This window comes from Phascolarctos cinereus, unplaced genomic scaffold (genome assembly GCF_003287225.1).
Source record: "Phascolarctos cinereus isolate Bilbo 61053 unplaced genomic scaffold, phaCin_HiC Scaffold_4;HRSCAF=312, whole genome shotgun sequence".
Taxonomy (NCBI): domain Eukaryota; kingdom Metazoa; phylum Chordata; class Mammalia; order Diprotodontia; family Phascolarctidae; genus Phascolarctos; species Phascolarctos cinereus.
Genome location: NW_027555847.1, coordinates 104,465,739 through 104,489,526, shown reverse-complemented (window position 1 = coordinate 104,489,526; position 23,788 = coordinate 104,465,739). Strand labels below are relative to the sequence as shown.

Below are 23,788 nucleotides of genomic sequence, written 5' to 3'. Positions count from 1 at the left end.
TGTAGTCATGCAAAGCATATTTCCATATTACTCATGATATAAAAGAAAACATAGACCAAGATGAAAAAACCCAAGAAATATAAAGTTAAAAAAGTATGCTTTGATCTGCATTCAGACTCCATCAGTTATTTCTCTGAGGATGGGTAGCATTTTTCACCATAAGTCCTTCAGAGCTGTCTTGGATCATTGTATTGCTGAGAACATCTAAGTCATTCATAGTTGATCATCTTATTGTGTACAATTTTCTCCTGGTTCTACTCATTTATTTCACTCTACATTAGTTCATACAAGTCTTTCCAGATTTTTCTGAGAGCATATAGCTCATCATTTGTTGTAGTCAACAGTATTCCATCACAATCATATACAATAATTTGTTCAGCCATTCCTCAATTGATGAACATCCCCTCAACTTCCAATTCCCTGCCACCAGAAAAGAGCTGCTATAAATAACTCTGTACATATAGGTCTTTTTCCTTTTTGTTTTTTATCTCTTTTTAGATATAAACCTAGTAGTGGTAATGCTAGGTCAAAGAGTATGCATGGTTTTATAGGCCTTTGGGCATAGTTCCCAATTGCACTACATCAGTTCACAACTCCACCACCAGTGTATTAGTGTCTCAATTTTCTCCATCCCCTCCAACATTTGTCATTTTCCTTTTCAATCCTATTACCAATCTAATAGGTGTGAGGTAGTACTTCAGATTATTTTAATTTGCATTTCTCAGAGCATTTTTCATATGGCTGTAGACAGCTTTGATGACTTCATTTGAAAACTGACTGTTCATATTTTATCATTTGGGGAAAGAATGCTTCCCTTTTTCAAGTAAGGGTACTACCATCCTTCAATTCACCCAGGTTCATAACCTTGGAGGCATTTTGGGCTCTTTCCTCTCCCTTAAGAACCATATCTAATCAATTACCCAGTCTTGTCATTTTATACTTCTACAATATCTCCAGTATGCATCCTCTTCTCTAAAGACAACCACCATATTTCAGGTCTTTATCTTTTCTCACTTGGCCTATTGCAAGAGCCTCCTTATTGGTCTCACTGCCTCAAGCCTCAGCCCCCTCCAGTCCCTTCTCCACATGGTTGTCAAATCATTAAGGCACAGGTCTGACCTTGTCACTCCTCTGCCCAGGAAGCTCCAGAGGCTCCCAGTTGCCTCAAGAATTAAATTAAAATTTCTCCCTTTGCCATTTGAAATCCTTCACAATTCAGCTCTCCATGCTAATTGCACATACTTTATGTACTCTACAGATTGGTCAAACTGGCCTACTTGTTTTTCCTTATACATGATCTATCTCATCTCTGTGCCTTTCCACAGACTATTCCCCATGCTTGGAATGAACTTCCTCCTTATCCTCCCCTCTTAGATTCCTTCACTATCTTCAATGTTCAATTCAAACATCATCTCCTCTATAAAGGCTTTCCTGATTCCTCAGGTGCTACTGCCTTTCCATACCTATCCCTAACTTCCTTAAAGTCTCAGATCAAGTAGCACCTTTTCCCCAAAGTCTATCTATCTATCTATCTATCTATCTATCTATCTATCTATCTATCTATCTATCTATCTATCTATCTATCTACCTATCTATATTATTTACTTACCTGTGTTCATGTTATTCCCTCCCCCAATAGAATATAAGCTCCTTGAAGACAAGGATGATTTCCTTTTTGGTTTTGTACTCCTAGTGTCTAGAACAGTGCCTGTCACATAATAAGCACATAGTAAATGCTTGTTAAATGAATACATAAAGTCGTTTTCTTAATGACCCCTTAATTCTCCCTGAAACAAAGGCTCATCTTTTTAACATCAGTATTCTTTGGGGGATATTGCCTGTGAGTCAGGGAATAGTATAGTTTCCTAAGAACTAAATCAACATTAAAATAAGGAGTTATGCAGGAGAAAAGGATACCATCAGAGAAATATACCCAGAAAAAAGACATGCTAGACAAGTGGTGACAAGTGACAACTAACAGATGACCTCTGTGCTCCATTAGCATGCCTACAATTTCAGTAGAATGTGAAGAAGGCTACCACCCTGTTAGAAGGAACTCTTACAGGCACTTCATGGGAAGACATGGAGGAGAGTTGCTCTAAGATAGATAAGAATGGATAAGTGATGATCTACATTGTTGTAGGGAAAACTCATATTGATGAGATCACTGATCCATCAGAACATTAGAATATCAGAGATGAGACAAATTATGCTACTATGTCAAAGCCTTATAACTGTCTCACCTTTAAATACCTTGACAGAAGGAATTATGAGAAAGGAAGTTCAAAAATGGTTCCCAAGACAAAGGAAAAAGATGGATTTAATCTTTGAAACTCTTTAGAAATGACTGAAATGAGAAATATGACTAATTCTTCAAAGAATCAATTGACTATCCTCAATATGTTGGCTTTTGCCAGTCTAAGAAAGGCTGGTACACATATGTCATCATGAATGGCTTGGAAGAAATTCTGTATTAGGAAAATATTGGCTACTAGAAATCTCTTGCATTTGCCAGACAGAGGCTCACTGACAGAGAAGCCCATTAACCTATTCACAGATCAGAGTTATGGCACTGAAATAGGCTATTACCAAAAAGTTTTGAGATTGCGGGTAGATAGTATAGTTCTAGATATGGAAGGATATACAAGTTGGAAGCCAGAAACTGATAATTGTTGTAGCCACTGGGAGCTCAGCCAACAGTGTAGTACATAAAGAAGTAATATGGATACAGATACCCTGTTCCGTAGACTTAATGAAATCAGAGACCAGAGTAAGATTCCTACAGAGTTGATGGAAACAGTCTATAATTCAAAAAGAGTGAAGATTCTGACAGAGGAAAGCATAGCAAAGATTCTGGCCCTTTCTTCAGAAAATGTACCATCAGTGGAACAAATGCCAGACCTCTATACCCAGGATGAGCAAGTAGGCTCATCTTTAGGATAATAGCATAAAATTTCTATTTCTGGTCAAAAGGAAGGAACATTCCTCACAAGAGAATCAGATCTAGTTCATCCAACACTGAATTAATGTTATAGAGTGGCAGAAATCAGAACTTATTAATATAACGTTAAAATCTAATAGAATAAGAACCCTCAAAGGTATATGAAGGCACTTAGTGCTACCCATTGTCTACCAGTCAATAGCTATAGAAGCCCTCCATGATGATTTTGCATACTGTAGTCAAGAAAAAATTTTTAGATTTTGTGTGAAACAGATTCTTCTGGTTCTAAAGGATAGTTTGGAACATATATTAAAACTATGAGATTTACACTAATTATGTATAAATGATAACAGTAACTCAAATTTGTATAGGACTTTAAAGTTTATAAAGTTTTAATTCACAACATGCTTCAGAGTTATAATTATCACTAATTACCGCTGAAAAAACTGAGGGTCAGAGAAGGAGAATGATTTGTTCATGACCACACAGCTTATTTGGAGAACATATAGTAGGAAACCTTTGGAGCTGGTGTGCTTAGACTTCATGTCTGTGAGGGTGGGAAGGAGAAAGAGGAAAGAGATGGGAATAAACATTTATATAACACTTACTATATGCTAGCACAGTGCTAAACACTTTATAAAAATATTAATTCATTTGACCCTCACAACAACCCTGCAAGGTACATAATATTAAAACCGTTTTATGGTTGAGATAACTGAGGAAAATAGAGGTTAATGACTTGCCCAGAATCTCACATAGCTAGTTAGGATCTAGAATTAGATTTGAATTCAGGTCTTCCTGACTCCAGGCCCAGTGCTCTATCTAGATGTGCCACCTAGCTGCTGAGGATCAAAATTACTAGGTTTTAGGTATAAGCTGCAGCCTGGTAGAGACTTTGTCTAATATCTATGTAGCTATCCAATCTAGAATCAGAGAGCCTGCAGGGTGATCAAAGTATTTTTGGGAGAAATAATAAACAGCTTCCCTGCCAGGATCCATGTTTGGTCAAGCCCAGCTAAGATTTTGAGAATAGGTGTTGGAGTATTTTTTCCTTTGGACTGTCTTTCCCATTTGAGTAACTGGGGAAAGTAAAGTGTGTTTCAGTTAAGAGCAACATTGTGTGATGACTAACCTTGATAGACTTAGCTCTTCTCAGCAGTGCAATGATGTAAAACAATTCCAAAAGACTCATGATGGAAAATGCTATCCATATCCAGAGAAAGAATTATGGAGTCTGAATGCAGATCAAAGCATACCATTTTCTCTCTCTCTCTTTTTTCTTTCTCATGGTTTTTCCCTTTGGTTCTGATTCTTCTTTGCAACATGACTAATGTGGAAACATGTTTAATCTGATTGTACATGTATAGCCTATAACAGATTGCATGCCATCTTGGTGGGGGGAGGAAAGAGAGGGGGAGAAAATTTAGAACTCAAAATCTTATAAGAGTGAATGTTGAAAACTAAAAATAAATGAATGAATAAATAAGAGTGTGTTTGTTTCAAAATGTGCATGGGGATGGGTGGAGTTGGTAACAAAGAAACTGAAGATGAAAGAGAAGAGGAAGGTTGCCTTTGGAGCAGAGGTATCAAACACATGCCTATAGGCTTCATGTAGCTAACAATACTTCCAACTGTTGCAAACCAGAATAAAATGTAACTGGGAAATATTTAACAAAATAAATAAAAATACAAGAAAACATAGACAACATTACACTTTAAAACTAAGTCAATATGCATCTGGTAGGCACCCTAATGCACATTATTATTTACGGATTAGTGGTCTCTGTTTCTATTTGTGTTGTACACCACTGCTTCAGAGTAATGGCAACCTGGGAAACAGGCTTCTGAAGAGTTTGCCTTTCAATTTTGCATGGCTAGATGACAAAGAAAGATAAGGCATCCTAAGCCTGCCTGTCAATCTTTGAGGCAGCTAGGTGGTTAAGTGGATAGATCCTGGAGTCAGGAGGACCTTGAGTTCAAATGTGACCTCAGATACTCACTAGCTGTGTGACCCAGGACAAGTCACTTAATTTCTGTTTCTCTCAGTTTCCTTAACTATAAAATAGGGATAGCAGGACCAACCTCCCAGAGCTGTTGTGAGAATCAAATGAGATATTTGTAAAGTGCTTAGCATAGTATCTGGTACATAGCAGGTACTTCATAAATGCTCTTTTTTTTTTTTAAAGGAATCTGTGGGACTGGCTAGCAGTGCTAAGAGTATCATAAAGAACAGACATTCATGACAGATACAGTAAGGCACACTGAGGGAATGACAGGATGTGGAATGTGCTAGGGATGTCAAACCACTGTCACCACCTTGAACAGCACCCCACCTCAATCCGTGATGGAGAATACCCAGAAAGCTGAATCCAGGAGCCCTGGAAATAAGTGCTTTCCAGACAACCAGCCCTGCTTCTAGTCACTGATAACTTTGAAGAAATAAGGGTTATAAGAGGCCCACCTTTCTTTCCAACACCAACTACTTACTAACTGCCATTGACACAGAGATATGTTCAAGAGCCCTGAAAATAGCATTGTTTCCCAGACCACGGCGCCTGTTTCCAGTCCAGCTCTCATAGCCATTATCTTGGGAAGTAACCTCTATGGATATTCAACCCAGCAATTGCTGGTGCTACAGCCACAGCTACAGAGGACCTAGAAAATTGCTGTCAAATTGTTCAAGATCAGAAATTCATATGATTTTTAGCGATGGGAATAACATTAAAGAAGATGTAGTATCACCTGCTTTGCTGCCACCTCCTGAAGATCATGGGCCCTTTCCTTCTGACTTGAAGATGAAACCTTGTATATGTGTTGTCTCCTGAATTAAGCTCCTGAAGAGCAGGGACTGTCTCTTTGATACTGCTTGTATCCTTAGCCCTCAGGAAAGTGTTTTGTACATAGTAAGTGCTGAACAAATACCTTTTAATTCATTTAAAAAAGAGTATTAATAAAACATTGAAAAACACAGAACAAAATACATTCAGAAGGGAAACAAAAACACAGTAATTTTATTACCACTGGTATAAGTTTAATATGAACTTTTAAAAAAGCCAAATTGTATGTAACTAAAGTTATATACCTTGTACCTTTACATGGTTCATGGTTTCACATTCAATATTTATTTTGGTTCTTCTTTGTATACTGAAATGTTCATGTTTGCTAATTATTGTTAATAATAAAGAATGTTTTCAACAAGAAAAATAATAGCTAACAAAAATGAAGGCTAGAAAAAAGAGAGGAGTGAGGGAAAGGAGAGAGAATAAGAGAAAGTATAAAGAGAAAGGGAATGACAGGGAGGGAAGGAGGGTGAAAAAGAGAGTGAGACTGAGAGATAGAGAGACACAGAGAGAGGATGTATAAGGTATTCAGGGAGGACTACTACCTTGATGTGAGGGCTGCCAAGCTCTTTTCGGGGCTGCTCATCCACCTTCAGTATCTATCTGCCACCTAACTCTCACCTGTGGCTCCAAGACACTCTAGCATGTGCGGTGGCCACACACATTTTGGCAGATGGGCTAAACTAGGTTGAAGGTAACCAATGGGCTTCAAACCTTTCAGTGAGTTAGGGGGGTATCTACTCCAAGCAAGTGAGGACTTCCCCAAGGAATAGGTAGATGTGAACAATTTGTTCCAATAGGCCATGAAGGAGGGGGTAGCAGCCAGACATCCAAGATGCCAAGATCATCCACTGAATCCAGAGTCATCACCAGCCATCTTGACTTTTGTCTTGCTGCTGGACTCTGATAACTCTGGAAAAGAAAGTCAGGCTAACAACTTTGAGGAATTCTGCCTCACTTAAATCTAATTTATGTGTAAGTCAAAAGACATCATCCCTACCATTTCACATTTTACTGTTTTACTATTTCATAATTTTATTTTATTATTTTACTATTCAACTATTTTATTATTTTATTATGTTACTATGTTACCTACCTTGAAGTCCTGTGGCAAAAGGCTAGTGATGAAGCAGCAGGTGCCGATACACTGGGAACTTTAGTCATAACTCTGCACACAGGTGGTCCAGGGCATAGGGTCATCTTCTCATTGGATCGAAGGAGCAGTGGGATTTGGCAGTGCCCCGGGTGTCTGAACATCCTTTTTAAGGATTGCACTGCTAACCTCCTGGCATGAGGAAGGGGCTGGAAAAGGTACCCTAAAAATTGACTGTTTCATCTAACCCTGGCCTGCTTACCATGGCAGGCGGGAATCCTATCCTGGGGTCAAAACACAAAAAGAGTACAAAAACTTTTGCAAAGAGGATTTCATTCACTTTGGTACATGGAATGTGTGCATGCTTATGGACAACATAAAATGCAATAGACCTGAAAGACGAACAGCTCTTGTGAGAGATCTCAATAGGTATTGCATCCAAATAGCAGCCTTGAGTGAAGTAAGGCTGGCAAAGGAAGGTCAGCTTCCTGAAGCAGAGCTAGATGCATATTTTTCTGGAGTGGCATGAAGCTGGCCTAGGTTTCCCAATCAAATCTAATCTAGTCAACAAGCTTGTATGCCTCCCAAAAGGAGTAAACAACAAGTTCATGATAATGTGGTTGCCACTTGCAGGAAAGTGCCATTCCACCATTATTAGTGCATATGCTCGCATCATGACAAACCCTGATAAAGTCAAAGAAAAATTTTGTGAAGACCTGGAGACTCTCAACATCAATGTTCTGAAAGAGGACAAGTTTGTAATTCTGGGTGACAGAGAAAGCACAAACTATCAGACATGGCAGGGAGTACTTGGGAGGAATGGAGTTGAAAACAGCAACAGCAACAGTCATTTTTACTGAAGGCTTGTGCATCTCATAACTTTCCCATCACCAACACTGTCTTCCACTTACCTAAACTCCCAAAAACTTCATGGATGTAGCCTTGTGGCAAACATTGGCATTTAATAGTATATATCATTGCAAGGAGAAGAGATAGACAGAATGTGAGTGACAAAGGTGACATGTAATGCAGAGTGCTAGAATGATCATAGACTTATCTTCTCCAAGCTAAATGTTCACATTCAACAAAAGCAGTGGCCCCAAGGCAAGATAACTACCAGAAGACAATGTCAACAGATTATAGCCTATCCCGAGTTTGAACAGTTTGTTGCTAGCTTGGAGGGAAAGCTGAGCCAACACACAATTGGCAACAGTGGAGCAGAAAAGGAGTGGGTAACTTTCCGAGAGTTGGTATATATCACTTCTTTTACTCATCTGGGCCAGTGCACTCACAAAAGTCAGGATTAATCTGATGAAAATGTTGGAGAAATTGAGAAGCTACTAAATGAAAAAATGAGAATTCCATAGGTTTAACCAGCAGGATAGTTTGAATCTTAAGAAGGCAGTGCTTAACTCCATCAAAAGTAAAGTGCAAGTGAAGCTTTAGAGATTTGAGATTCTTGGCTCAGTAAGAAGGCAGATGAAATTCAGTTTTATGCTGACAGTAACAATCCAAAGCTCTTCTATGATGTCCTGAAAGCTATTTTTATGCCAAAGATCTATGATGCACCTCAGGTATTCAGAGCTGATAGAGCCACACTGATCAGTGACAAGGACATGATCCTGGAGAGATGGGCTGAACACTTCCATAATGTTCTCAACAGCATCATCAACCAATGCTAAAGCTATTGACTGTATATCTCAGGTTGAGGTCAAACCTTCCCTAGCTGAACTTCTAGCTGAAGAAGAGGTTTTGAATGCCATTAGGCTTCTTTTGTGTGGCAAAGTGCCTGGTGCTGATTCCATTCTAGCAGAAATTTATAAGGCAGAGGTCCACTGCTCATACAAAAGCTAACTGAAATCTTCCAGATTATATGGCAAGAGGAGATTATCCTCCAGGAGATCAAGGATGCCTCTATTGCCCATCTCCACAAAGACAAAGAAAATAGGTTGTCCTGTGACAATCATGGTGGGGAGGGGGGGTCCTCTCTCTTAGTCATTGCTGGCAAGATGCTTGACAGAGTCCTCCTTAATCAGCTGATCTTTCACCTGAAAAATGGTCATCTACCTGAGAGCCAGTGTGGCTTCAGAAAGGGGCTAAGGAATGGTCAACATGGTATTGCTTTCTGACAACTCCAGGAGGAACACCAGGAACAGAACAGAAGTCTGTATATAACATTTGCTGATCTGACCAAGGCCTTTGATACTGTCAGTCAGGAGGGCTTGTGGAACATCATGGTTGTCCAGAGAAGTGTATTAGTATTGTACATCAGTTACATGACTGCATGTTTGCATGGGTTCTGAATAATGGACTACACTCTCATGCTTTCTCATTACCAATGGAATGAAGCAGGGCTGGGTGCTTGTTCCCATGCTTTTTAGCATGATGTTTTCAACAATGTTGTCAGATGACTTCAACGAGGGAAAAAACAGCATCAAGGTCAGTAAAAAATTATTTAACTTGGAAAAAGCTACAAGCCAAGACTAAAGTAGGAGAGTCAGAGTGTGACTTTTTGTTCACAGATGATTGTGCACTCAATCCAGCCTTTCAGGCTGAGATGCAACAGAGTATGGATCAATTCTCTGCTGCTTGTGCTAATTTTGGTCTTATAATTAACAACAAGAAAACAGAGATTCTTCACTAGCCAGCACCATAGCATCTATGTGTGAAACCATCAGTTATATCAAATGGAGAAATTTTGAATGTTGTGGATAAATTCCTTTACCTTGGCAGTACACTTTCCAGGGATGTCCCCATAGATGATGAGGTTGATGAACACATTGCTAGAGCTAGCTCAGTGTTTGGGAGGCTCTGAAAGAAATGTGAGAGAGAAGAGGTGTTAGGCTGCCTACTAAACCGAGGGTCTACAGAACCCTTCTGCTAACCTCATTGTTGTATACCTATGAGACCTGGACAGTCTACCAGCTCCATGCCAGAAAATTGAACTGCTTCCATTTAAATTGTCTTAGGAAGATTCTGAAGATCATCTAACAACATAAGGTACCAGATACTGAGGTCTTTTCTTGAGCTGAACTGTCAAGCATTCACTGTGGAGAGTGCAATTGCTATGGGCTGGACATATTGTTTGAATGCCAAATGTATGTTTGCCTGAAAGCCTATTTTATGGAGAACTTACAAAAGCAGGTGCTCACACAGAGGTCAGAAGAAGCAATACAAGGACACTTTCAAGAACTTTGCTTTCAATTGTGAGACATGGGAGACACTGACACCAAACCATCCAACACATCACGCTCACATCAAAGAAGGTATGGTGCTCTATGAGCAAAGCAGAATTGCAGTAGTTCAAGAGAAACATGAGATGTGCAAATGTAGATACATCTCCTTCCCAAGTGTTCATACAGATTATTTGTGCCCAAATTGTGGTACAGCCTTCTGAGCTCTTATTGGTTTGATTTGCCCTAGTTGAATACACTGTACACTGACCCCAACATCATGATGTCATTTTGTTTCTCTTTATGAAGGACTCTTGATTGTGTGTGTGTGTGTGTGTGTGAGAGAGAGAGAGAGAGAGAGACAGACAGAGTTACTTCTTTATCTACTTTGAATTCTAAGTACAGTAGGCCAAGACCCCTCATATTTGGGACTGTAAGTAATAATTCTGGGCATTGGCCTACATATCTGGGATTAATAAATCCCAGATTCACTGGGATTAATGATTGCTTATTCAAAGATTTCTATTTTATTTTCCTCCTTTTAAATAAAATTTTCTTTTGCAATATTTGAAATGTTTGCTGGCAAATGGTCTCATTATACTGGAGAAAGGATGTCATGCATGCTAACTTTCCTAGGGGATATAAGGAGATAAGAGAATGACCAAAAAGTCCTGGGACATATTTAGGTCTTAATGTCACAAGATATCAGTATAGCACCATAGTACAATAAGCCCTGGCTTTGGAGTTAGAGAAGCTGGATTCAGATCTTGTCTATGACATAATCTTGGTTAAGTCAGCCTTGCTGGCCTTCACTTTTATCATTTATGAAAGAGAGAAGGTTACATTAGATGGCCTCAGAAGTCCCTTCTAGCTTTAGATCCTATGAAATTATGGAAGAAAATAATCTATGCTATGTTTTAGCTAAAAAGTCCTGTCAGAGACACATTCTTTTATAAGCAATTTTTTTTGGAAAATTTGGCCAATAGAATTTCTGCTAATCAGAAAAACTGCTGACAAGCAAGTTCCAATTCACATTTATTATAACTGTAACACAGTCAAAATCTGTGCTGAAGTGGCTGGGGCACTGTGCCCTTTCCACTTCCACTAAATGGTTCCTGTTCTCTGAACCCACACATTTGGTCTGGGACGAGCTCAGTCCTTGGGAAGCCTGGCCTCTAATGATAGAGATTAGGTTCCTTTCACTCTTTTGTTCACTACAATCCTTACCTCTCAGGGAAAAATTGCTTAAAGCTGAGATTTGTTTCATGTCTAGGGTATTCTACAAAGTGGTGGTTGAAGTGGTACAGGGCTCAATGTACAATATGAATCAGATATGGAACTACTATTTGTTTCCTATACACAAAAGAAATGATTAATACACTGATGGCCTACAAACATATATATTGACAAAAAGAAAATGGGATTCAGTAATTAATAACTACTGTTATACTTTCCTGGGAGGTTGAGAATTAAAAGTCAGAACATGAAGCAATTTATCAGACTGCTGAATAGGCATTGTTACATTGCATTTTGGTGCAGCACTGCTCAAACAACTCCCTCCTAGAGCATGACTTTGGAAAAGCCAGGCCAGAATTGAGGCTGGTCCAAGCAGTGGCCATCTCTTATAAGAAGCACTAGAGTAATTGCTGGGACTTCTGTGAAAGTGCAAATGGCACTGACTGAAGATCTCAGGATCTCTGGACTCACAAGGTCATCTCCAAGCATAGACACATGCATCTCAAATTCAAATTTTGTTCACTTATGATTAGACAAAGAAACACAAAACAAAAGACACAGAGACCCAAGCTCAAGGTCACCTAGCTGAGCCCTCTTGTTCCAGTTGCCACATGGGAGTAGTCAATGTGTTGCTAGTGTTGGAGAAGGTTGCTAGTTCCTGTTCTGCTCCTGCAGTGAAAAGCTCAAAGGGTATCTGCAAATTTGGCTAATGGAAAGAGAAGTCAAAGGCAGGTCACTCTATTGAAAGATAGACCTAATAAAGGAATTGCTTCTTTATTCCCCAAGTCAGTCCACATGGTTAGCTAGAAAGTAGGCAGAGCAGCTCTGTGTGTGCTCTTTTATATAATCATGAGGCAAAAGAAGAAGAAACTCCAAAGCAAAATAACAAATTTACACAATCACTATTAACAGTTTTCTCATCTGTAAAATGAAGGGGCTGAACTATATCGCCCATGAGCGCTCTTCTAACTCTACATCTATGACCCTATAAGTCAATGTATAGCACATATTAGTGATGGACTTACTCTCCCAACTAGTACTGGTGGGTTGGAACCTCAGAACTCAGCTTGTTGCTGTTCAGTTGTGTTAGACTCTTCATGACCCCATTTGGGATTTTCTTAGCAAAGATATTGGCATGGCTTGCCATTTCCTTCTCCAGCTCATTTTACAGATAAGGAAACTGATGCAAACAAAGTTAAGTGACATGCCCAGGGTCACACAGTGTCTGAGGCCAGATTTGAATTCAGGAAGATGCCTTCCCAATTCCAGGCCTGGTACTCTATCCACTACACCACCTCATTAGCCCAGAGCTCAGCTACTTCTCCCTAAAGGTTCTAGGAGTAATCATGAGAGATTGGAATAAATTTAACGGAAATCATTAGTGAGCCCCCATCCAGTGTGTTCCCTTTGATGTGTTCACATATCTTCCTAGTATCACCTAAGCAGTGATTATTGATCAGCATAATTTGGCCTTTCCTCAATACCAATCAACATCAATTAGTTTTTACAAAGGGATTTTTACTGGGAAGACATAGTAAGAGTTACATATAGTAAGTACAAAAAACATCAGAAACCAGGAGTACACTATTCTCTCCCACCGTGGTTCCTGAAGAGACTGCATTTAAATTTAAAGTGGTTGCTACTAAACATTTGTTTTATCCAGTTCACTTCTGGTTCACTTCTGCTCAAATGAAATAATATTTGTAAAGCACTTTCCACAGTGGTTGGAGCTTAATAAATGCTTGTTACACCACCACCACTACCATCCCTCGCTTCTGATTGTGGCACAGCCTTTGGACAAGTTGCTCCTTTGCTTGCAGCATGAGGTACCTTGGCTATTGGGTCAATTCAGTTCTTGTCTGGGTGAAGCAGTGTACTTCTGTGTACTTCTCAGCACTGTCTCCTCACTGGGCTTAGCTACTGTGGCTGTGGCAGGCTCTGCTTCTGAATTCCAGTTGCTAGACTTCAAGTGGATTTTCTGACTAATATTCACAAGGAGGTGACCTGGTTTGCTCCTTCTCCAGTACTCATTCAGCTAATATGAGGAAAGAATAAATACAACAGGGACCTTGTATTCACAGTTAAGTGGTAGACAAGGTAGGAGATAAGGCTGCTACCTCTCTCTATCTGGAGGTTTCTAACAGTCCTTCCTCACTTCCAAGGAGGACAGCAATCAATCCTTTTGTATACATATTCAGTTCAAGCTCAGTACCCAATTAAAAACTTTTCATCATCGCAGAGTAAGCAGACAGGAAATAGTGACAATACCTCTACATGTCTGAATTAGGGGTAAAATCACCATCACATATTTCTGGAAACAGGCTTGTCAAGCCTCAACTGAGATTGCCAGCATGCAAAGCATAGTGTACAACATCCAAGACTGGGCTCTCATTGGACAGTTTCCTTATTACATATTTTTAAAAAATTATTTACAGGAGGGAATAATAGTGGAGACATGCTTGGGAAGATCTAGTCATGGGTCCTGACTTGTAAGGGGATAAAAGACATCCCCAAATTTTAATTTGGTCAGTGATTCAAGAGAGAAAAAGGAAGACAATGACATTAGACAAGGACATCATTATAACACTAAATATTACTTTCTGCAGTATAATGGAGGCCTTGGTACTGTAGCCTTCCACAGTCTGTAGTGTGAATTTGGGTACAGGGAAGAACTGCAATGAATGTATTAAAAAGTAATGTTTAAGATTAAGAAATGAAAGAGTTCAAACGTTTGTAGACTATTTAATAGTTTCACATCTGCCTATAATGTTGCTTTCAAGAATTAGAAGGTTCTGATGTAGCAAGCATTAGATAACATGCAATTAGACAACATGCAAAGAGTCTTGGAAGTTTTCTTAAACAAATATGTCTCCTATGCATATGTTAAAAGCATACAAGAATTTTTCATAGATCCAGTTACAGAAATAAGTTTTTCAACAATCCTCTGAGTATCCTCATGTTTGAGGAAGACATCAAGCTCCAGCAAAACTACCGAGCCTCCTCAATGAGATCCAGTCACTTAAAAGAGATCAATTTAACCATTCAGTTAAGTAAAAGATAAGCAGTGCAAGTATCTTGAATAGATACTGTAGATGAATAGTGAACTGGGCTTTGATTTGAATAGCAGGAGAGTGGACTAGATTATACTTGAGAAATTTTTTCATGTTTTTAATTATCCCAAATTCCTCCCTTATATAAAAACTCATTTTTAATACCAATACTCTTCAGTCCCTTGTGGGACCAACAGTGTGGTTCCTCAATGTCAGACAAGAATCATTCAGAAGGAGTAAGATGTCACATAGCTTAATGATGAGCAAATTTGGAGTTTGAACAAGTCCATTTGTTTTTTCTTCTTTTTACAATTAATTTTCCCCCAAAAAAACAGTTTTTCTTCCCCCTAATTCTCCCCTTCTCCCCAATGGAAGAGAAAAAAGAAAAGCAAAACCCCCTTTTTAAAAAAACAAATACGAAGAATCAAGCAAAACAAATTCCCGCACTGGCCATGTGAACTGAGAAGGGCAGCCAGGAAGCTGAAATTGTCACCATCTGCCCTTCAGCATAAGCCAACTGCTTATGCTGAATTTGAAGGAAACAATGAGGTATCCGGGAGCTCCTGCATTCATTAGTGCAGTTTCTAAGATTGTACCTGTTTGTGAGTAAATTGCCCTTTGCTCAGCTCAAGGATGAGATCAAACAAGGACTTAATTTCCTGGTTCTGGGCTTCCTTATTGCTTGGGGAGGGAAGGGGATGAGGGAGTGAGGGTTGTAGAGGCATTGGATAAATGTCTCGGTGTGTGATTCCTAAAGAAGGTACTCTGATACAAACACACCTAAATTTTCTTTTATCCCTGAGAATTTAGTGTTTTCAAAAGTAATATTCTTGGTTAAAGGAGATTTGATGAAACACATACAAGGGATGGGAAATAAGGGGAGCTGCCAAATTGATAGGGGTTTAACTGAAAGATAAACTTGATGGATTTGCATACTTCTGGCTTGGTTGTGGGTAGACTATGCTGGGACTGAACATATGATAATTGGCAATAAGCTGCCTTTCAGATTCCTGACAAACAAGCAGCTTGGCTAATACAGTTCCTCCTATTGAATGAATGGATCAAGAATTAGACTGCTAGGAAGAGGTTAAGTTAACAAGCTTTTTATTAAGTGCCTACTATGTGACAGGCTCTGTGCTAAGCTCTGGTGAAACAAAGAAAGGCAAAAAACAGTCTTTGCTCTTAAGGAGCTCACATTGCAATGGGAGGAGGCAACAAGCAAAAAACTGTGTATATAGCAGCTATATACAGAGTAAACTGCAGGCAATCTCAGAGGGAATTCTCCCATCATTGAGATCCTTGAATTAATGAGTTGTTGTGGTAGTCAAGTGAGGCCATACTGATCTAGAGTTGGAGCCTGAATTCATCAGTATCTGTGACAAAGAACTGCAACTTTTTTTTCATATTTTAAATACATCATGCATTTATTATATTGTATATAGTACATGCTATTTATGTTAACCCCTTGCATTTCCTTTATATTATCATTTTAGGTCTTCCAATGGATATAATATTACTTATAACCACAACATTAACATAACTCTCACTGGTAATTTTGTTTTTCTTCCACATCTATATCAAGGACTACACAAGAAACTCTGAAAGTCCAAAGGCAACCTTAAGGACATGAAATTAATCAATTGACAAGCATCTATTAAATTATTACTATGTGCCAAACACTGTATCCCTTACAGTGTGTCGAGGTCCTTTTTTGTCTAGAGAGAACCTTTGAGCCGAGGATGCTTCATAAACATGCTTCCTTGTAACAATGAGGTCTCGACATAATTTTCAAATACAAATGCAGAATGCCTAGGTAGGCAAGTATTGTAGACAAAAACATTCATCTGACATTCCTGACTCTACTGAGCTACTGTAGACTATAGGGCTCGAGATAGGGAAAAACTACAACTCTATGGATTGATAGTTTGTATTGTTTGATTTTTTTTAAGTGTTAAAAACCCTTCCAAGGCTTTTATTTTTCAAATGTGGCACTTAGTTGGTAGGGATGGGGTTGGTTTGGCATCTAGACTGGTGATGTCATTGGTATGTTAGCTGCCACTGCGAGAGTTCTTTGGACCAATACAGATCCAGCAACTCAGCTGTAATTTAAAGTCTTAGACAGCTCTCTACCAGAAGGGACACTGAGAATTTCAAGGGGCTACTATCTGTCTAACTCAGGAACTGAATACAAGTCTTTCTGCCCCCGGTTCAAACTTCCTGTTCATTATACCATGGTACTTCTCATTTACATGCCAACCCAAATTACAGGAACATTAAAAAAACCATTGTTTAAGTCTTTGAAGCTATACTTTTTGATGTGGTTCAAGAAAATACTGATTCCTACTTTTCATTTAAAATCAGGTATCTACTCAAGAGCCTCTGAGAATCATGAAGTAAGAATTCAAAATGTTTGAATATTAGAAACATATAATGCTGTGAGGGTCACAGTTCTTATCTGATGAAAGTCAATGGCGTGTGAATTAACATGAGCAGAAGAAACTGTAATTCAGATGCTTGTAAGAAGATAAATTAAAAGGAAAACAGCCTTGGAATTAATAGAATCTAAGTCCATGAAAGGGAAGGTAACCTTCTTGAAGGCAGGGACAGTCAAGTTTTTGTACTTGTAGCTCTAGAGCCTAGCACAGTATCTGGCACATAACAGGTGCTTAATAAAGGCTGTTGATTACTTGTTATATAATTGTTAACTTGAAAAGGACTTCAGAGATCAAGTCCAATCTGCACTTGAAATTTGCCTGTACTGCATCTCCAAAAAGAGGTCATCTAAGCTTCATCTGAAGCCCTTCATTGATGGGAATTCGCTACTTCATCAAGCAGCCCCTTCTACTTTTGGATAACACTTTGTTAAACAAAATCTGCTTCTTTGCAACTTCTACCCACTTACTTCTAATTCTTCCTTTTGCGACCTAGCAGAACAATATCTAATCCTTTTTCAACAAGACAGCTCTTTAAATATTTAAAGATAGATATATTTTCTTCACATCTTCTCTCCCATCTAAATATCCCCAGTTCCTTCAACTGATCTTCATAAGTTATGCTCTCTAAGTCTTTCACCATCCTGGTTGGCCTTTACTGGACATTTCCAAGCTTATCAATATCCTTCCTAAAATGTGGTGCCTACAATTGAACACAGTTCAGTTACAGATATGGGCTGACCAGAATAGAGTACAGAGGGTCTATGTTTTTCCTACTTCTGGACTCTCCCTCTCTTACATGCAGCCTAAAATTTCATTAGCTTTTTTGGCTTTCATATTTCATTGTTGACTCATGTTAAGTTTGCAGTTCATTAAAACCAATACATTTTTTTTTCAGATGAACTGCTATCTAGCTTTGCTTCACCTATCTTGTACTTATAAAGCTTTTTTTCTTTTAACCAAATGTGTATGACTTTTGCATTTCATCTTATTAGACTGGGCCCAAAATTGCCTGCCAATACCTTTTTGGATCCTGTCATCTAGCATGTTAGCTATCCCTCCCAGTTTTGTGCCAATTTGATAAGCATACCATCTGGGGCCAACCACAAATCTCTGACTCACTTCTTTCCACATTGGTCATTCATGATTACTCTCAGAGCCTGGTCATTCAAATAGTTCCAAAACCATATAACTTTAATATCATCTATTCCATATCTCACAGGGTCATAGATTTGGAGTTAGAAGGAATCTCAGGTTTCTCTTTCTTGTCCTTAGGGATAACGGGAGAAATTTTGTGAAACATTTTGCTGAAATCTAGGTAAACTATTGTCACAGCATGCTACTGATTTACCTAGTCTAGTAACCTTGTTAAAAAAGAAAAAGGTCAACCTGTCATTTCCTGTTCTTGATAAAATTATGCTGCCTCATTGTTTTCATAGTTTTATTTTGGGAATTTTAATAACTATCACTTTAATGATATAGTCTACAATTTGCCAGGAACTGAAGGCAAACTCAGCTAAGTTTGCCAACTCCATTCTCTTTAATTAAATTCTAATAAAATTTTTATTAAGTACCACTACCTGTAAGGCACTAGGGATAAAAAAATGACAGAACCCCTGATGTCAATGAGCTTACATCCTAATTGGGGCAAAGGGATGGAACATGCATCTTGGCTCCTTTTGGTGGGCTACATGCTGGAGTGCAACCAGTGGTACTGGGTTGATTCCTGTTTGTTCAGGAGGCTGTGGCCTCTGTTGAAGATGATTGATAACTGAGCTAGGAAGAACTGCTCCCTCAGGCTCTACATAAAGGAGCAAACTTTTTGCAAGGAGAAAAATTCCTCTCACTTTTGAGCATATAGCTTGAGGCTCCCTCAGCATTTACTTTGGACTTCTAGTGGTGTGGGGGATTTCTCTCTTTCTCACCAGCAGCCATGTTGCCTATAAAAAACATTGCAACAAGCCTAGGCAGGTCTGAGAATAGTTTTCAAGTCTCTGCCTATCTCTTCTGCTTTGTGTTTCTTTACCTAAGCTCAAATGACCAAGCAGTAGTCCAGAGAGATGGACATTTCTAGCCTTTGTGAGTAGGAAATAAATAGATGTCTTATACCTGACATATACTTTGCATACCGAGTACCTTCTTTAGAAGGGAGTATGTTGACTTCAGAAAAACCTGGGAAGACTTATACGGTCTGATGCTGAGTGAAGTAAGCAGAACCCAGAGGACTTTGTATACAATAGCAGCCATGTTATGCAATGACTAAGAATGTTAAACTGAACCCTTCTCAGCATTACAAGGATCTAAGACATCTCCAGAGGCCTCGGGATGGAAAATGCTGTCCAAATCCAAAGAAAGAACTATGGAAGTTGAATCGCTCTCACTTATTTTTACCTTCAGTTGAGTTTTGTTTCATCTTTCTGATGGTTCCTCCTATTGGTTTTAATTTTTACTTACAACTTCACTAATGTGAAAAATATGTTTAATGGGTATGTAAATGTAAAGCCTATGTCAGATTGTGCGCCGTCTTGGGGAGGGTGGGGGGGGAGAAAAAGGGAGAAAAAATTTCCAACTCAAAAGCATATGGAAAAAAAATTAAAAAAAAAAGAAGGGAGTATGTTAATCCCTGGTTCCTGACCTCATCATTCAACTGAATATCAATGATCTTTTAACTGAATCCTGGTCTATTTAAGCCCAGAGCCAAAGCTCCCTTTCTGGGAGGGGCCCTTTTGGGATGCAGGTGACACATCCTTCTTTCCCAAATTCCTCTACACTGCTATTTATTCACTGGAAGTATTTTGAGTATAGCTTTCAGTTTGTCCCATCTTCGCTGGTTGGTACTTAACTATTTCAGTTCAACAATCATTTAGTGTGCAAAGGACACAGGCAAAAAACACTTTGTGCAAAACACATTTGCTAGACACGAGATAGGAAGACCTAAGTGGAAACAGTCCCTGCTCTCTAAGAACTTACATTTAATAGCTGCTGCACAGTTTGGAAATTTAGTGATTATATCAGACCTATTCATTGCATTGCTTCCTTCCTTCCCTCCTTCCTTCCTCCCTCCCTCCTTCCCTCCCATCCTTCATTCCTTCCTCCTTTAAGTTTGTGAGAAGCCTGAGTTATTCTAGCCTAATAAGGATGCCTCCGTTTACTCGTGACATTGAAGTTTCTTCAGTCACCTTAACTGAAAATTGAGGCTGTGACACAAACTTTAATGAAGCTAGTCGACACCGGCGTGGAGAAGCCAGTTTCAAGATCTCTCTGGATGTTAACACAAACATCTTGCTAACTGAGTCTCGACACCACGCTTGGATTTCTCCTCTACACTTATCCGCACCTCTCACGTGCCACAGTTGTTGCTGCGGTGTTATTGTTTTTGTTTTGTTTTTAATGTATGCGCAGAACTCCCTCACTTGATTTCCTTGACAAACTCTGTGGAACACCGATCTTTGCACTCCCAGCGGAACACAGAGACTGAAGGGCTGATCCCTTTCCTCCGCATCCCAAACCGCTCCTCTGCCGACCTTCCTCTTCGCTCTTCCCCTCCCCCTCCCACCCTTCCTTGGCCACTACAATTTTCCCCCAGTCACGGTCCACTCGGCTCTCTCTCTGCGCGCCCCCCTCCCGTCTGTCAGGAAGCAGCGCGCAGGCGCTGAGGGCCGCGCCCTCCCCCCCGCCCCTCCATCTTGGGGGAGGGGGAACCTCCACGCCCAGCGGTGAGGGGTGTGTACGCAGGCGGGTTGGGGGCCGGAGTTTTGGGTTACGGCGGGCGGGCGGGGACTGGCCAGGCAGCGGCCGAGGCCGGCGGCGCATCAGTCTCCCGGGAGACGGCGGCGGCGAGGGGGCTGCTACCTCCTTCTCTCTCCTGGTCGCAGAGCCCGGCGGGCACGAGGCCTTCCCATGGATTCCCAGAAAGTGAGTGATGGGGGCGGGGAGCGGCGCCCCTTCCTCGCGCGCGGGGCTGGGCGGGGCTCGTGTCCGCGACGCGGAGTGTGTGCGGGGGGGCAGGGAGGGGCACTCCCTCGCCAGGGCTTCTCTTACCTTTTCTTCGCGGGGCGCGCGACCGGATTCCCCTCCCTTCCCGGGCTCCTAGCTCTGTCGGGGCGCGGGCCGGGGAGGGATGCGCCGGGCGATCTGGAGGCGGCGGCCCCGGGCTCCTTCATCCCCCTCCCCCCCTGCGATGGCGCCTTCCCCCGGGCAGTCGGGCGGCAGCCCCGTTAGGATCGCGGCATCCGCGAAGAGAAGAGAGCGAGCCCACTCTCTCGCCCCTCACTCGGGACGCCGAGCCCCGGGAAGGGGACGGGCTCCAGAGCCGACCCGCACCGTGCGCCGGGGATGTTTTTGTCCCGAGTGGGAGGGGGCCGTTTAGTCTCGAGCTCAGGTTTCCCCGGCGAGGAGCGAGCGGTCCAGGCCTGTGAAGTGACGAGGAAGTCCCCGTTCTGAGGTAAAACTTGGGTCCAGCCCGGCGGACCCAGAGGCTCGAGGCCCAAAGAGAGACTTCCCACCCCCACCCCCACCCCCTCCCTGTGAAAGAACTCCATAGCGATCCCTGACATTTGGGAAGATGACCTCCCCGCCCGTGGGGTAGTCCGCGTTCGCCGGGATTGCTGCAAGAGCCATCGTTTTAGTAGCTAGCCCTGCTTTACCAAGCTTATCTCCTTGATCCTCACAACTACCCGGGGAAGAGGTGCTATCATAACAACAACAACAATAACAATATTTATATAGCACTTACTACCATGTGAAACTGGTGCTGTACTGAGCGCTTTACAGTTATTATCTCATTTGATAACTCTCAACAGACCTGGGAGGTAGATGTGGTAATAATAATAATAATGATGATGACAATAGCTACCATTTATATGCACTTGTTTTGTGCCAGGCATCGTGCTGAGCACTTTACAATTATTGTCTCATGTGATCACCCTAACAACCCTGGAGGCAGGTGCGATAACTGAGGTCCAGAGAAGTTAAGGGACTGGGCCAAGGAGAGTCTCGAGGTAGTAAGAAGTAGCAGAATAGGGATTTGAAATGGATCGTCTGACCCCAAATTATGTACTTTTTCTCATACAAGACACTGCCTCTTTTAGGGAGTCTCCCATGTCTCACATAGTTAGCATTGTAATGCTGTGATAGGAAGTAAGATAAAAACCAACAATCCTGCTCTCAAAGAGCTCATGGACTAATGAGGAGAGTATTAACCCACGGTTGTTTAGTGTTTTAAGTTTAGCCAGTTATCCTTGTTTTTATAGTTGAGGAAACAGATCAGAGATGTGAAGTAGCTTCTTAGATAGGGGTAATATACATGTTGAGTGCCAGACCAGGATTAGAACTCAAGTCCCTTGACTGCAAGTTCTCTGCTTCACCCCTCTGCACTATACTGCCTCCCTTTAAATAGAATTAAAAGGGCGCTAATTTGCACTGGAGCAGGGAATCATAAGCACCGTGTTCTATTTCTTCTATTTCTAGTTCTGTCACTATCTGTGTCTTGGGGAAATGAGTACGCTGTTCGACTAAATGATTTTTAAGGTCTCTTCCAGTTTTAACTTTTGGTGAATATGTGATTCTTTGCACTGGAATCTAGCTTATTCTAAGGTAAAGTGTTTAGGGCAGTGTCTTCTAAAATACTGATAAAAGCATATCTGAGGTCGTTCTGTTAGAAGCTACAAAGCAATGAAAAGACGTGTTTAAAGTTTTTTTTTTATTTCAAGACTGTTGAACAATAAGGTAGGCATGTGAGAATATAAACATTTTTAACTTGAACATTTACAGTATAAAGTACAGTTAATGTATGCTTGCGTCTTCAGTGAGAAATTAGGGGATATGCTTTTCTGATTTCTACTTTTTATGACTAAAGTAGGTTTCTAAATATTCTTTTTTTGTGCTTTGGATATTTTTAAGTCTTGTTCAATTTTTAAACAGAATTTTTGTTTTTAAACATAACTGTTTTAGTGTCAAGTTAATGTAACTTTTTAGATGAGAAATGTTTTGACTTAAGTGATTGATTATTTTATACCCATCCTACCAGTTTGGATGTAAACAAAGAGAGGCCATATGATATAGTGAATAGAGTGCTAGACTTAAAGTCAAGAAGACCTGGGTTTGAATCCTCAGATGATTAATAGTTGGGTAACCCTGAGCAAATCATTTAACCTCTGTAGACCTTATTTTTGTAATCTCTAAAAGGAGTTTAGACTTAACCTCTAAGGTCCCTTCCTACTCTAAATCTGTGATTCTATAAACAGTAAAATATTAGTAATTTTCACTTTTGGACTCTTAATTGTGGTCAGCCATGAGCACCAGTTTATCATCATAAATATCATGTTTATCTTTGGTATAGCAGGATTTAATTAAAGTTTATGCAATAGCAGATAAACCATACTATTTGAAAGAAAATTCATTTTGTATTGTGGCATTAAGAATATTTAATGTTCTTGATTTGAATCTTCTCAGAAATTATTATAGAATTATATTACATTCTAAAATTGTTAGATATGTTTTTCTCTATGATCAAAGAGGAATTATTTAACATTCTGCAGACAGATACATGATAAAGTGGCTATGAAGATCTCTCCCACTTTTTGGAAAAGTGAGGGATTGTCTGTCAGTAATCAAGCAATTATTTTTACTTAAATAGGTATTCAGGAACAAAAAAAATGGAAAGGATGATATGCATAATAATAAGGATCTGATGCTAAGATTCCTTTGAATTCAGCTTTCTTTGGTATGGTACAGTGTGGATTGGCTGTTAGAGAGAAACTTTGGAACGTACTGTTTTGTTGTTCTTTTGTAGAACCACTCCCCAAATGAAATCTAGCCAAGTTCACCTTTGCCCTCAGGTTACAGAGTCTCCTTTATATCTTTAACAAATAGTTTCCACGTAATAGAGCCAAATGAGGACCATTAAATCCAGATTGAAAGAGGATTGGAAGTTCTGACTCATGTAACTCCACTGCTCTAGTTATAGGATCTGAGGCTTAACTAAAGACACTCTTGCAGTAACATGATGGCCGCTAGTCAGCA

The 23,788-nt window shown here is 40.2% G+C and overlaps 1 protein-coding gene and 1 long non-coding RNA gene across 5 annotated transcripts in view; one reads left to right on the top strand and one right to left on the bottom strand.

Moving 5' to 3' along the window:
* LOC144456796 (uncharacterized) overlaps positions 1-9,688 on the bottom strand; it is a 21,262-nt gene extending 11,574 nt beyond the window's left edge. Inside the window, exon 1 of the long non-coding RNA XR_013485894.1 lies at positions 9,600-9,688. This is a non-coding gene — a long non-coding RNA (uncharacterized LOC144456796). The remainder of the gene's footprint in view (positions 1-9,599) is intronic.
* A 10,805-nt stretch (positions 9,689-20,493) lies between these two features.
* Positions 20,494-23,788, top strand: part of FSD1L (fibronectin type III and SPRY domain containing 1 like) — an 87,503-nt gene continuing 84,208 nt past the window's right edge. For 3 of the 4 annotated variants that reach the window (XM_021002211.2, XM_021002210.2, XM_021002208.2), the window contains exon 1: positions 20,494-20,680. In XM_021002211.2, the coding sequence (XP_020857870.1) occupies positions 20,666-20,680 (15 nt within the window). In that variant the 5' untranslated portion in view covers positions 20,494-20,665. Of the gene's footprint in view, positions 20,681-20,830; positions 21,210-23,788 lie in introns of those variants that run through there. The other variant, XM_078152479.1, reaches the window with a different exon arrangement.